This window comes from Gopherus flavomarginatus, chromosome 1, assembly GCF_025201925.1.
Source record: "Gopherus flavomarginatus isolate rGopFla2 chromosome 1, rGopFla2.mat.asm, whole genome shotgun sequence".
Lineage (NCBI taxonomy): Eukaryota > Metazoa > Chordata > Testudines > Testudinidae > Gopherus > Gopherus flavomarginatus.
The window spans coordinates 247,773,710-247,789,818 of NC_066617.1; the positions used below are offsets into that span (position 1 = coordinate 247,773,710).

Consider the following 16,109-nt stretch of genomic DNA (forward strand, 5'->3'; position numbering starts at 1 on the left):
TCTGAGCTTAAGGCACCCTGCTTGCTTTGGCATCGCCTACTGGATATCTGAGGTGAAGAGCTACCTCGTGTGCTGGCTTTTGTCAATCCCATTTTTAGCCCCATTTCTCTCCCCATTCATTGCATAGGGAGTGTAGGCACCTATTGTAGGATTTGTGAATTCCACTGATTTTATAGGTGCCTAAACGTTCAGCGTAGTGATGCTGAGTGTTGCATGCCTAAGTTCCTTCGTGAATTGAGGCCATGGTGTTCTGCAAAATGTAGTTCCCTAGGGGGGCTGGGGTAAGACATTTTGTTGCAGGAATACTATGTGACTGAGAAAATTGATGAATGTGGTTTTAAGAAATATTCTTTGTATTGAAATATGATGAGAGTTGTTAGAGTTGGTCAGGAAATAGTTTTTGTTCCCACAAAAAAAAAAGAAATGATGGCAATAAGATTTCATTTTTGCTGGAATTGTCTTGATTAAATTTTCTTTTTTTACAAAAACCTGATTTTTTTTAAACTATAAATATTTTCCATGGAAATTTCCATTTTAATTAAAAAGCCATTTTGCCAAAAATAGGTTTGCATGAAAAATGTGAACAGTTCTATTTCTTGCATCACAGGTAGCTTGCTTCTAAATGAATGAATGAAGAAGAAGGCTTTACTATTCTTGGGTGGGTGGTGGATAATGGGTTGTTTGTAAAGAAGGATGATTTGAAAAAACAAGCATGTCTTGTCTTGCATAGGCAGTGCTGAGAGTCATACGAGTAGTGAGAACCCCGGGTCTAGTAGTAAACATCAGGCTGCTATTTATCCTGATTATCTGTTAGGTAATTCCTTCAACAGGCTAATGATAATCCCTTATTTTGTATAAATCTCCTATCAGCTTTAAAGTTTTAAACAAAGAATGTTTATATTCTTCTTCCTGGCTAGTCACAGAATGATCTTGCAAACATGCTTGCACATGCTTAACTTTAAGCAGGTGAATAGAAGTTAAGCATGTGCATAAATGTCTACCAAATCCTGCATGTGAACCCACACATATAGACCCTAGTGCCCACAGAGTACTGTATCCTATTGGCCACAGGGCTTACACCTGACTGCAGGATCAGGGCTTTCCTCCCTGCTAGTGCCTCCTCTACAGAAGAAGGAAGGGTCCATAAAAAGTCCCTCAAATTAACATATAAATAATATTGTAATTTTAAAAAATGGTTTAATATATGCCTGGAAACAACTCCCATCTTGCAAGCCCTTCTTTTCTGCTCAGATTTGTTTTTTCTCTGGTGAAAGCACTAGGCTCATAGAGAAGTGCCTTCCCATTGTCACCAATCAGAGAGACTGTTACAGACAGTCTGTGTCTGTTAAGTCTTCTATTTCCCTCCATTTGGGCAGATCTGATTCCTGTTATGTTTTATAGCAGTAATTGTCATTTGATAGTGTGTAAAATATGTAATTCATTTTCCCTGAATTACATTTTTTTAAAGAGAGGGAAACATTGAGGGGAAAAATCCATTCAGGATCTTCATTCATACTTCAACATAACAGAAACATTTCATACCTGGTTTACAGCCCAGACTAAGTCTGCAATGGGCAATCTTGTTCACTAATGTGATGAGTGGATATGTTCTCATCTCCACTTCAGAGTGGAGGGATTCAAGCCCTTTAGTTCTTCTAAGAAGGGTTTATTCCTGGACAGAAGCCATGAATAAGGCTCCAGTCCTGGAAATGCTTACATAAGAGCTAGCTCTTATTATTTATGTATTTATTTTGCATGTGGTTACCTTTACTCATGTGGGCAGCTCAACTGACTTGAGGAAAGTTAAGCATGAGCACAAGAGTTTGCTGGCTTAGGACATAAGACTCTCATCCTGCAATTGACGGCATGTGCACAGACAATTGTGCCTGCACAGTAGCCCATTGAAGTCCATTGGGTTTTATGAAGGTTGTAGGCTACCAGTTATAGGGGTGGGACCTACATTTGTAAGAAGCTTTGTTGATAGAAATGATTGGCCCATATGTAGAATAAATTGAGTGTATGAGCATTAAAGAGCTAATAATGGTATTGGAGATTTTTTTCTGACCTGAGTTCAGGGAGCTTGTGTGGTGTCATAGAAACCCAGAATGGTGTTATAGACTTGCTCTTCACAGGTGTAAATGCTTGGGAGTTTTATCATAGATCTCCTCTCACTCCATTCCTATTGACCATTTTCCCATCTCTCTGCAAGCTGTTTCCCAGACAGGGTTCCCCTTTGCCCCAAAGAAGATTCAAACAGACCACAAAAAATCTGAACATTCTCATAATTTGTGGGTGTGATATCATCGGTCCTCTGTGGTTTCTGTTCCATCTATGAATTCAAAGATTTGCTGCACACAGTAGCAGCACACTTAACACTCCTAGAGATTTTATTGCTCACCCGGGAGTTGAGTGAAATCTCCTTAAAGCTAGTGGATGAAACAGCCACCCTTCATCTATGCAAAATAGACAAAACCATTAAGTTCATTTATGGAATAAGAGAACTGAAACAATAAGAGCTACTACCCAAACTAGAGGCCACATCTGAGCTATGTGGGAAGAGGGATTTCACTGTGGGAAGAATAGGTATTGGTTTTGGTGGAGCTGTGTGTGAGAAGAGAAGCAGCAGAAAGCCAAGGAGACAGCAGGACAACCACTGGGAGTGTAGGCCTGAGAAAAACCCTAGCTAGGGAGACCTTTTGGGGTGGAGTGCCAGTCTGAAACAGGCTTGGAATTATGAGCAAAGAGACTATTTCCTGATGTTTGATTCCTGCTTTGTTCAATGTACATTCTTTGTAAATAGAGTTGTATAAAAGAAATACCTGACTACAGCATCAAATTCTCCTCCTAAGAGAAACAATCTGTAGGACCCCATATGTTGCTTAACTGCTTGAGTCAAGAGAGGTAATATTATTTTTCAAGTTACAGAAACATCAGGTACTCGAGATGACATAATCATGAGAAATCTGTGGTCTCATCAGCAATGGTGAAGTAGTAGATGTGAAAAGAATCATACTCAACTCTTATAAATGTACAATGGCCTCATGTGAGGGGGAAGAATGGAAGGTGCATAGGCCCTCATGAGGGTCCAGCTGCATAGCCCTGGCAGGTAGCACTAGATAGTCATCACTGCAGTGTTAGAAATGGATGGGATGCTAAGGTCTCTGGAGAGAGGACAGAGAGATCTCATAGCAAGAGGCTCAATTTGCCTTTGTAAGCCACAAGTCTGGGCACATCAGGATGCTTTGAGGTGCATGGGGGTGCTTCCTGTGGGCCAATATTAAAACATACATAGTTTGAGGGCATGTTACTGTCAAATGTTATGGAACAAACTCTGTCTTACTACTTGTTATAAATTTGGAAAGGTGATGTGATGCTCCTCCTCCTACCCTCCTTTCTCACTTCTAGGTGCTCTCTCTACTATCTTCACTTGCCCCCTGTCCCCCTCACACCATTCTCCATCACCTCTTTTTCTTGCTACATCCACAGTTTCTTTTTTTTTGTCCTGACCTTCTCTCTTGTCCTGTCACATCCCTTTCTTCTCTTTGATGACCCCTCTTATCTCTTATTCTCATCCTTCCATTGCCCCTCACTCTCTCCTCCTGCCCACATAGACTTCCTGTGGTGGGGGAGGAGCACTATGTGCCCCACTGCATACTGAGCAAGTCCTACTATACATGTGAAGTTTCTCCCTTATATGACTTTCACCAACCATAAAAGAAACATCCCACTTGTTATCTTCTAGATATAAAATTACTTCAGAGAACACAATGACTCTCCCTGGAAGGTATCACAAATTGGACTTCTGAAGAAATGAAGCCTCCTCTGATCTCTGCGTGTGTGTCCAAGATGAACTATGTTACATGTAAAAATGAGATCTAAACAATATAATAAAACTAGCTTCATTTTTCCAGACACTTCTAAAAATTGAAAACCAGTCATGGACTAAACTGGACATAAGATGGTTGGGAAATAAAGAGACATTAAAATAAACTAATTTAAAAGGATATATATTTTGTCATGTGCTACTGCTTTTTTGGTGTTTAAAAAATGTTAGCTATATTAGTAGGCAAGTTAGTATTGTTTGATTAAAAACCTCTACGGGAATGACAAAATGTGACCAATTAATAGGGGATAAGTAAGGTTTGGGCTGTCTGGATTTCAGGCTGCATTATTGTAAATCACTCAGTGGCCTATTGCTTTGTCAGTTTTTTCACTTGTCGTTAGATAAATATGAAGTTAGGTCTCAGGGCCAATATTTGTACTCAGACTAAATGTCAGAGCTTAATCCTTTGTGTTAGGAAAATCCTGTTCCTCTCGTGAGGTCTGACCTTACTCCATAGCCAGATATGTGCTTAGACTAGAGTCACAAAGGGGATTTGGGTGTTGCAATGCTCAGTGTGGCAATGCCTAACTCCTAGGTGTCCTGGTGCATGGAATTGACAGGCCTGAGTTAGACGTAGGCTCTCTATGCATTGTCTGGGGAGAGTTAGATGCTAAGAAAGGGATGTCAGAATGCTGAGCAGGGAGCCACTTAAGCTAGCCAGGAATGAAATGCTAAGAAAGGGGGTGGGGCTTAGGACCCAGATCCCCTAAGGGACTTACGGAACTAACCAACAGCTCAGAAGGAGATACCTGTCTCTGATCAGGTTTCACAGATGTGAACCCTCTCCTGGAGTTAGGCACCTGAGCAAAATCAGCCCTTTCTTGGGAAGAGAGCCACTCCTCATTATAACCAATAGCACCGTGGTGAGGGCACTGGGATGTGTGTGAGTCAGCATCATCCCCCTGCATTAATGAACAGAGAGAGTGGAACAGCTTCAAGAGGAGGGGCTGGGAGCCCTCCAACTATCCTGTGTACTGGTGATTAGGGCACCTGCCTAGGAGATGGAGGGTCCACGTGAGGCAGTTTGAACTTTATCTCTCACATCCCAAGTAAGTGCCCTAACTATTGAGTATAATGGGGGACACACATGCTAGCCAGCCCCTAAACTTCTCATCCCCCATCATCCCTTGTGTGGATTAGGCATGCTCACAGTCTGTCTACTGGCTCAAGTCCTGCAAGCAAGGTAGATGCGGAAATGCCTAGTTTGAGAATCCTACCAGGGCTTAGGCATGAACTGGGGTGCCAAGCAATTCAGCAGCCTCAGGATTTTGTTGGTTTTGTGCATGCCTGATGGCAGAAATCAGCTTGCTGGCTTCAGTGAATATCTTTTTTAGAGGCCCAGCTCTCCCCACACAATACCTGGGGAACCTGGCTGCCCAGCATGGGACTGGGAATTCCATTAGGCAGCAGGGCACCGAGGGGTGAAGTACTGCAGTGCCTAGGTCCCTTTGTGACTCTAGCCATTAGGGCTTGATGCAAAGCCCACTACAGTAAATGGGAGGCTTTCCTTTGACTTCAGTGGGATTTGGAGCAGGTCCTTGAGTATCTGGCTGTGGGAGAGGCTTCAGAGCACAGTGAAGGCACTTTCCAGGTAAGAGCCAATGCATCCTGCTCCTTGAGCTTGGTACCATTTGCACCAATAACTTGGCCCAGAGCAGGTATTGTTAGTCCCAGGACTATGGCGAGGAGTAAGTGTGTGGCCTAGATACTAGACATTTTTATCAGTCTTCTGCTATAAACTGTTAATATAGGATGTGTTCTTTTTTTCTATACAGAAAATAATTATTGCTCTGTGACATAATAGGAAAACTGCCAAATATAACAGCTAAAACCCAAATCTTTAGAAGCTGTGATGCTTAGAGAGGCAAAACCTCTCCCAAGTGTGCAGCCATAGGAGACTAGGATCAGATGTACCTCTAGTACAGTACTGCTTTGATTATAAAGTCCCAAGGGGTACCTTTGACTTACATGCCTCCTGTAAAGGCATAAGGGAGGTGATGCCCTGTAGCACCTCTGCCTATTGCTTGGGTCAGACACTTCCCCTCATCCAGGCCCAGTGCCTGCAGACTTGTTGTCATGTCTCACAGCTCTGAGGGTGGGTTTGTAAAGATAGTGACTTTGCCATATTTTCCAGCAGCATGAGCCTCCTATGCATTTAGATCCCCTGCAGGGTGTTATTCCTGGCTGGGATGTGATGTGACTGAAATATATCATGTGAGCACTCAGATCTCATGGGCAGAGTATAAGACCATAGATCATTTCACCGCATGAGCTTTATGCTGTGCCAATCACACATACATGCCCCTTTTTCCTCTCACAATCCTCTTCTCCCTCTGCTTTTGGAATGAGAATTTCAAATATGGGTGCCCACGTTTAGGTGCCTACATAGGCCCCTAAAGACATGGTCGGAATTTCAAAAGTGCCAAACAACCAGCAGCTCACATTAACTTCCCTGGGAGCTGCTGGGTGCTTAGCACTTTTGACAATTAGGCCACCTATTTAAGAGCCTAGTTTTAGGCATCCATTATCAAAAATCTTGGCCTCAGTGTAAAGAACTGGAATAACCAAGTGCATAGCAAAGTTGCATAGAATGATGAGTAGCCACTGCTCCATTAAATATAGGAAATGTTGAACAAATGAAAAGCCCCTGATGAGTAGTCTGTTGTACCCCAGGACAGATTTAACTCTGTGTCTATCATCAGTTTAACTTCTGCTTGGATACTAAACATTGTATTTGACCAGTGGTATATTCAGTATCTCATGTAACTCCAATTTTTTCTTAATATTCCAAACTGTGTGCTTTCCCTTTTATGCCCCAGGATGTCTAATGCATTTTCCACCTTGATCCTTTTATGAAACAGATATCACAGTTAAGGTAGGAGGATTAATATACTACATTCATCTCTCTCAAGCAATATGTTTATATCTCTGGACGCTCTTAAGAGAAAATTTAGCTTAGCTCTTTTCCTTAGTTCGCATACTTCGACATTAGGAGCTTTGTATGCTCTGGCTTAGTAAAGCCACCTATGGCTGTGCTCTGTGGGAAAGGAAGGAGTGATATTGCAGTAGGGGCTGGGATCCTCCCTCAGGCTTCTTGTTTGCCCTTGGGTAAGTGCCTCATCTGTAAAATAGCAATAACACTTCCCTTCATCACAGAGCTGTTATGGGGGTAAGTTAATTAATGGTCAGGGAGTGCTTCATTGCAGGACTGAAATTATGGGACCCCTATACATAAACTTCATTGACAAAATCCAGAACTGTAAATGCTTTATCCCGTGCTGTGTAGTGCAACTACTTTATCGAAAACAAGATTTGTGACTGTTTAGGGGGGAAGATAATGGGAATTATTTGGGCAGTAAATGACCTTTTCAATACTGGAGAAAATATATGACCACTACTAATCTTGTGGAAGCTCACTCCCCGATTCTGAATTATTATCTGGCCCCCCAGAAGCATACCCAATTTATCCTGTTCATTCAGGTCTGTGTTGGAGAGATGATTTATCTCCAAAGTTAGTGATCTTAGGACAGGCTGTACTGAGCAAACTGAAATATCAGTCCCAACATTTCTTGCAGATGTTACTGATGGCTGGGAACCGTGTTCCTGCTGCAACTCAGAAGAACATGATTCCATCGGGTATTAAAGATTTGCTGAAACCAGTCTAGCAAATTAGGGAGATGGTGAGATTAACTGTTGCTGTACAGTAAAAGCACAAACTTCTATCAGTTATGCTTTTTTCCAGCATGATGGAAATATCACTGTAGTTACTAATTAAGGAACCTTATGTAGAGATGTTCTATTAGTATAGGACAGATTTATTAGAATCATACTAGTGCCTAGCTGGTTGACACTTGTTATAACAATAAGGACTGACCAGAACAGAGAACTTCTAGAAGGTACATTAAATACACTTGCTGTCACCGCATTTCTGTTCTGTTTGTACTCAGGGCTAGGGATTATCTCCCTGATCTCTCTGTAAAAATCTATCAATAGCAGAGCATGCACAGTTGGGCATTTTAGGTTAATTCCCTTACCTTTTCTTTTTTTGTTCCCCTACCTATACATGAAGTGAGGGAAATGAAAAAGCTATATTGACTCTTTATTTCTCTCTCTCAAAGGTTATGACCAAAATGTGCATAATCACAAGGGATGGTAAAATGGAAGATAGAACTTCATATATATTGTCACAGAAGAAAAAAAATCTTGCTGTATGAGCAAGTGAGTCAAAAGAATTGATTAGAGAAAGATATCTGCTTTGTTCTCATCTAATTCAATTCTTATCATATATCCATATTGCCACTAGACTCCCACATTCCATCTGATCACCCGGGAGACATTTCCCCTGGTTTTTGATTGGAAGATTTAGGAAACTCTCCACAAGTTGCCCTTCATCTTCAGAAAGACAAATCCAGCTCACTCCTTCTGAGCTGCAGCAGGCCCTTTGGCAAAGGAACTTACGTAGTTATACAGCACTGTTGGAAGGGGGCCGGATACGAGTCCGCTGGGCTTCTCTTGCTGTTTTTGTTGGTTTTCTGAACTGTTGTTTTAATCATTTGTCAGGATGCACAGAGAGCATTTTTTGTCTTGGGTACTCAAATGGAAATAAATATATTCCTGATTCTGCCAATGACCAATCATATTATCCTGGACAAGCCATTTAACATTTCTGTGCACCAAACTGCCCCTCTGTAAAACAGCTCTAATCATGTTGAGCATCCTCCTAAAGGTGCTGTAAGAATTAGTATTTGTAAATTGCTATAAAATGCTAGGATTGAATACCTACTGTGATAGACCCAGGCCAGTTGGGAACATCAGAGTAGTAGGAGAGAGATATACTGGCCACTGGAGAAGCAGTTTTCTGTTCCCTGAGTGACCAGAGCAGGGGCTGCTCCAGGCTAATGAGAACACCTGACTCCAATTAACCTGCAAAGAGTCAGGTGAGGCCATTAAGGTAATGTGAACACCTGACTCTAATTAAGGCCCTTTTGATACTATAAAAGGGCTCACTCCAGTCAGGCTGAAGAGAGCCAAGGAGCCAGAGGAGAGAAAGTGTGGCTGAAGGGCTGGTTAATGAAGACACCCTCAAACCATCAGTAAGGGAGCCCTAAGGCAAGGGTGAAGAAGAGAGAAGCAAGAGAGCTGTGGGGAAGTGGCTTAGGGAAATGTAGCAACTCTGGCAGTGAAAGGTCAGCTGCTAACAGCTGCTACCATTAGGTTCCCTGGGCTAGAACCAGGGTAGAGGGAGGGCCTGGGTTCCCTCCAACCTGCCACTACAGAAACACCTCCTGGGAGGGGAAGACAGGCCCATCAGGACAGGAGGCTAAACTGTTCTGAAACAAGCTCCTAGGGACAACAGAGACTATGGGAGTTCTTTCACCAACCTCCTTGCTGGCTTATGATGAAAACGGCTCAGTAAACTGTAACCCTGGCCCTAGAGAAAGAAGGGCTATGTGGATGGTCACAGTGAGCCACTGAGGCTAGCGTAAACTGCCTAGAAGTGTGGGACCCATGGAGACAAGGTCGGAGCTCTGCCACACTACATTAGAACTGAGCCTGAACCAAAAGCCTGGACCTGAACATTCCTGATCTTTGTCAAAGTTTGGATCCAGATCTTAACTTTGCAAATCAAGCCCATCGTTAATAGAAACACAAAATATTTCTAGCTAGACAATGGTACAACTTTTCTACAGAAAGAAAAAGAGGACTCACTTCCAATGTCTGGCCGTAGCTTTTTGTCATATTCCCTCAGCAACTTGTTTAATATGAGAGTCGCATCTGTGTCTTGCGTTTTTGGAGCTAATACCCATTTCTGGTTGCCTGTTACATCTTCATATTCATCCTCTTCAACCTTTCTGGAGCTGCAATAAAAAAAAATCAAATGTTATATTACATAACTAAAATCTGAATTGACATTGACTAAATCTCAACAGGCACTTCAATAAGTTTGAGTGCTTTATTCTCTCTCAGCTATCTAGTTTTAGAACTATTTTATTAAAGGAGGTATTTATTGCCAGAAGTAAAAGTCTGTGTAGGGGCACTAACTGAAAATAATTATATAATCCATCTCACACCACTGATTTCTCACTGGAACTTCAATCTGTGGATTAATGCAGGGAGCAGACTAGATCACTTTTTTTTTGAAAAATTAACAGATTAACTGATAGGTAACTGATAACTCTCTGGTGACCAAGTAACTGGTAACAGAATTCTATGGTGGGTGAACATCCTGCAGTATTATACTGACTCCTTCAACGCAACTGATTCATCTCTTGCACAGCAGGGTAATAAGAATATTAAAAATTCAGCTCTTTTAATACTTCCTGATCATTTCATCCTATTAATAAATTATTACACACTCAATGTTTTTTGAATTTCAGAACTTAATGCAGTACAAGGGTTAGAATTAAGTACATGCTTCTTGAATGTAATATGAAAGATCACAAGTACATAAATATGTTGCATAAATCTATTTGAATCTCAGAGTCTGAGCCATTCTGTTTGTATAGTTCTGTATTTTGGGCATTTCAGGAGCTAAGATTCTTCTTTCTACAAGAGGTAGATTATCTTTGTTATGTGAATAAGGCATTAAAATAAGTTGACAACTAACTGCACCCCCTGGCTTTAAGTGGTTTCCATTATATACAGAGTTTACAATTTGGTTTAATGGCTCTCAGCATCCCTGCTATAAAAATGATTCCAGCACACCTTGCTAGCATAGAATGTGGCTGAACATACAGTGCTGTTTTCACACATGAGAATCCATTTTCATCTGTCCTACCAGTTGCTTTCTGAGTGCAATGCAAAATATTGACTTTAATCTCCAAAGTATTTTATGGTTTGAGTTTCAATATCTTAGAGACCACATGTACTTTATCCATCACACTTGAGAACATCTGGACACAGACTGTCATGAGAGTTGCATATATGCAGCTGGAAGAAGATGATCTCAGTTGTGGAACCTTGGGCCTGATTCTCCATAGCCTTCTACATTGCCTATGCCATTCTGATTTGGTGTAATTTTACATCCATTTTGCAAAGTGTGAAGGACAACACAGGGTGCAAAGCAGTGGAGAATCAAATGCATTGGCCATATCTATTTAGAGATCTCCCCAAATTAGAGCTATCTGCAAAGCTGCATCAGTGCAAGCCCCAAATATAGACAAGGCCACAAACTCTTAAACTTGCTTTCTCTCCTTCCTTCAGTACCAATTTGTTGATCTTCTGGAGCACATTGAAAGTTGTAACTCTTTGCTCAGGCTTTTTATGAAAGAATGAGTTGAGCTAAGCCTAGAATTTATTTGTATTTCTTCTTTGATGGGTTCAGGAGTAATTTGGGAGGGGTGTGTATAATGACATTGGATTATTATTTTTATAATGCTTTTAAATGTCTAGATTGTCTGTGATGGGCACCATGTATAAATAGAAAAACATCCACAGTTATCATTGTGAATAAAGATTTTATTCAGGGTACGATTCTCTGAATCCTTCAAAGAATGTACCATATATGTAAAGGGTTGTTGTTTGAGGTGGGGGGCAGCAGTTTTTTCCCTGTTCACATGAAGCCTATATAGAATTATTTCTAAATGGAGCCACTGGGAGTTCTATGTGTGGAAGACTTGTAGGATGAAGCCTGAAAGATATATAACTAAATGGCGGGGGTGAGGGAAGGGAAGCATTTTAAATAATGAAACTTTTTTTTCTGGGGCATGAGCTATAACTTTCAGCTCTTCTTGTTCATTGGTGTCACTCAGTCTAAGATTTTTTTTTCTTTGAGACTCCTGATAAGCCAAATATTTGTAATGCAACATTTTCAATCATGCACTATTTTTTAGATACACATTTCTTGTGTCCACCAATTAATTATCTGCAATATTGTATGAACTATGAATGAAAACCAGGCATTTGGACAAATTCTGACCTGCGCTGTATCCTCGCAACTCCACTGGAGGAATCAGGTTGCATGGGTGTAAATGAGGGCCCTGTTCATTCTAGCACATTGATTTTATATAGTGGTTCACAATTTAGATATTAGCTTCTTTAAACTCATAATCAACAATAATATAACACTTGCCAGATTTTTTTAAATCTTCTTACTCCAGTAAATTGTTTCCCAGAAAGCTACATCCTGGAGATCTGTGTTTGCATCTAGATGCTTGATTGCAACTGGGGGTTGGGAGACATACCTAAAATATTCAGAGTAATTCATGCTAGCTACAGTGATGTGCACTTTATTTGTTTATTTATTTATATAAAATCACAGGCACTTTTATTACCTTTATTTATGTGCTTCTAACCCAATAGGTTCCTACTAAGCATTTAGGATGCACTGTCATTGCTAAACTGCTTAGTCTCCACTCCCAGGAGCGTACAACCATATTCCAAGACTTTTCAACAGCCACAGAGAAAGAGGGGCTGTTTTTTAGGTATGTTGTAAGATGGAAAACAGGGCTGTCACCCCTCCAAATCCTTATTATGTAACACTAGCTTTTTTATTATTATTATGAGAGGAAAACAAAACTGTGGTGCACCCCCAAAAAACAGAGCAGAGAAGGAAGCTTGAAATGCTGTAGGAAGGCGTTTTCTTTACAGGGGAAAAGTTGCCTGCAGCCTCAGTTTCTAGATCTTGCCATCTGCTCTGAAGAGCTGACATTAATAAACAATGAGGTAACCATGGGCTTGTGTGGGGTGGAAAAATTGCGTCTGCTGGGAATGAGTAACAGATAGTGAGGTGAGCTAAGAAGGGGTCTGAGACGCACTCTCTCCCCAGGGTTTGGTTTACAAAGAAAAAGTCTGAATGTCCACACCTAATCAGAATTCAGCATTTCAATTTGAAAATGACTATGAACTAGATTGTATGTGTGCGTGGGAGAGAAAGCGAGCAAGTTAACTCTCAATGTGTCTGCGCATTTCACTTCAGTGTGCTGTGTTCAGGGGAGATGCCGCTGGCAGCATTCCCAGCAACTGTTCCATAGGAGACTTAATGGTCTTACAGAAAGTTACCCAGTGAGAAATACTGGGCTGGACTTTGGAGTTTAAACTAAGAGTATTCGCTGTGCAGATTGTACCCCAGACCTGCAGTGTAAATGACAGGGTATTACCACAGCTCTCCTCATTAGAGTTTCCAGAAGAGTTCTTCGTCAGTTTTTCTCCTCTTAAGGTCTCAGCCTTTGGTTTCTGTTGTAAGAACTGGCCAATCGCTTACGTTTTCAAGTGTTGCACTAAATATTATAGATTAATAATAATCAACCAAGAGGGAGTTTCTGTCACTAAGGGCTTGATCCTGGAAGTGGCTAAGTGCCCTGAACTTTCGAAAAGCCCGATTATGCAACACTTGCTCACCTGAGTAACTCTTACTCCTGCAGTTCTCCCATTCATTTGAATGGAGTTCAGGTGAACAAGGGGTGTTCCTATGAGGAAGGATTTGCTGGAGATCAGCTCCCAATAGGTTAAGCAGGGGCATACTTACAAACTACACAATCTTCGGATTGCCAGGATGACATTTCCATAGTGATGTTTCCACGGGGGGACAGCTGTGTGATTATTAAGGTATTATCATAACCCCTTCATACTATTATCAACGGAAAACCTTCCCGTGGATAACCTCAGAGGAAAAAATTAGGCAAAAAAATCGCTTTGATCTTGCGGAAGAAATCACCGTCGCAAGAAATTGAGAGGACTTGTTTGCATCCGTTGCAGAGACAGAACTAGTCAAGCTTGCACTAGCCTTTTGGTTACTGATTTGGTCTCTGTCTGAGTTACCTTTTCCTAGGCAGACCTTACCTGCTTCCAGCCAGAGTGTCCCGTCCTTCCCTGCTTTCCTTGGCTTCCTTGAATCCCCGAGGCAGGTACTTTGAAGACTAAACCCCTGACTGAATGATACTCCTGACCTAGCCACACGCTGCATAGTCCGTAAAAGACCCGCGCCATGTCTAGCAAGTGGGTACAGCTGCAGAGAGATCCCAGTGAGCAACCCTCGGGGCTCGGTTCATTCCATGACAAGCGAAGTGATGGGGAAACTTTCTGCAGAGCCAGGTGAAGCGGGGAGATTTGATCTAACTCCAGGGCAGAAGCCTAAGGGTCCCAGTTTCTCGAGCCTTAGATTACAGCGCTGAGCTCGGGAGTAGTACAAAACCCGTCCGAGATAACGGCTAATGACAGTGAATGGAGGGATGGGAGCTACACTAGAGCCCGCAGAGTACAAATATTGCAGATGATAACGGGGGCGAGAGCAAGGGGCGGAATAGCCTCGGGTGTCCCTGGGACTCAGCCTTCTCCCAACGCCGCGGGTGATACTCCGGCACGAGCAGCGAACATTGCATGCGAGGACACACGGGAAGGGGCCGCCCCGCGCAGACTTACCAGGCTTGAAACACCGCCAGGAGGAAGAGCAGCACCAGCAGCTTAGCTGCCATGATCCGAGCAGGTACCAGGTGCAGCGGGACGAGTGAATGCGGCCGGACGCTCACCCGATACAGAGCGAGGCGAGGGGCTACCGCTTGGCTCCGCTCGCTCTCGGTGTGTTCCCAGCTGTAGCCCGGGGGGGGGGGAATAGCCCCTCGCACAGCTCCAGCCCCCCAAGGAGACGCTCCCAGTGGACAGCCGGCTCCGCGGGCGCGGGCACTCACTGGGCTGGACTACGGGAGCGGCCGCTCCTGCTTCTCAGAGGTGTGTTAGCCGGGCACCTTCGGTGGGGAGCGCAGGCGAGACCAGGCACCGCCAGGACAGCAGGCGGAGGGGGAGGGGGAGCGCACCTGCCCCCAGTGGAAGCCCCCCTCGGCCCTGCCCTGCAGCACTGAGCCCCTGGGTCCCTGCCCCTGACCAGCAGGTACCGGCGGGGCTGTCCGACAGGAGCGGAGTCTGTGCGAGAGCCCTTCCCCCGCGCCCTGCGCTCCCGCTGCCGTAGCGATAGGGGGAGAAGGGAGCGGGAACTCCCGGCCGGCCCTGGGGCTGTTAAATGCCAGCCAGCAGCAGGCTCGGGCCCTCCCGCACAGCCCCGGTGCTGGGCTGGCAGCGTCCCCGCCGCCAGGGGCCCATTCTGGGCGGTTCGGTTCGCTCCTGGAGCGGGCGAGGCGGGATCCAAGCCCAGCCGGGCGAGCCGTTGCTGTGGGTTTCCTTGGACGCGCGGGGAGGTCCCTAACGGTGGCGATACTGATAAGGACAGAAACGAGCGGGAGGCGGGAAGGTTCAGAGCCCCACAGGCACAACTTGAGGTGGAGGGTGTGTGTGTGTGTGTGTGTGTGTGTGTGTGTCTGTGCGCGCGCAGTACAGCCTGAATCTGCCCGCCTCTTGGAGACAATTCCGGGCTACGGGCCAGAACAGGAACCCTTTGCTCCGCATAGTAATGCGGACACTCGCACCCACCCCCAGTCCAGCCCGCATTTGGTAACTGTGGGCCCGGATGGGTTTCTCTTTAGCACGGAGATCGTTGATTGAGATGGTGGTGGTGCATGTTACAACAGGTGCACGATAAACAACCCAAGTCTCTGATATGTTTGCAATGGGTACATCTAAATAATGTATTCGCCACCATAGGAAATAAGTGTTGAGAAGCAAGTTTGACCCAAAGTGTTTTCAAGCCAACAGACATAATAGCTTGGACCTGAACAGCGTGTGAACCTGAACCTGAAGCTTGGACCTGAACGCACTGCGATTAAAAAATATCGTGGACATGATTTTTGATTTACTACTTCACGTCTGAGATATCAGACGAATAATACACAAATATAGAAACAAGAGAGCCTGATAAAATATATTATATATTCATTTTGTTGTGAAAGTAAATCAGACATAATTTCTTCCTTTCCCTCCTCCAAGGCTTCTAAATGATCATAAACGACACTAAATGAAAAAGGAGTTATACATTAAATTGTAATCTTGTGCTCAGGATAACTTGTAATGTGAACTCTAGAAGGATTTATGTTCCCGATGTTATTTATTATTGGAATGATACAATTTAAAGGAAATCCACCGTGATCCGGGCTCTTAACTTCCAATGATGCACATTTCTTGGAACCTATCGTTTCATTTGTCCTATTATACATTAGTTGTTATGTGTTGACTTTATCTAATTGCATTGACTGCAAATTATTATTAATCATCTGTTATCAAATCTGTATCTCTCTCATATTGCCAGCAGGGGAATCCAGGCTAACTATGGAACCTCCCGTTCTTTGTAACAAGAGGGATCAGAAGTTCAGAGGAAAGCTTTATTTCCATTTTCAGTGCT

General features: G+C 43.3%; 1 protein-coding gene across 1 annotated transcript in view; it reads right to left on the bottom strand.

Annotated features, from left to right (window-relative positions):
- Positions 1-14,636, bottom strand: part of GABRG3 (gamma-aminobutyric acid type A receptor subunit gamma3) — a 575,769-nt gene extending 561,133 nt beyond the window's left edge. The window contains exons 1-2 of the mRNA XM_050932184.1: positions 14,243-14,636; positions 9,593-9,741 (exon numbers count right to left, since the gene is read on the bottom strand). Of these exons, the coding sequence (XP_050788141.1) occupies positions 9,593-9,741; positions 14,243-14,295 (202 nt within the window). The 5' untranslated portion in view covers positions 14,296-14,636. The remainder of the gene's footprint in view (positions 1-9,592; positions 9,742-14,242) is intronic.
- Between the last annotated feature and the right edge of the window lie 1,473 nt (positions 14,637-16,109).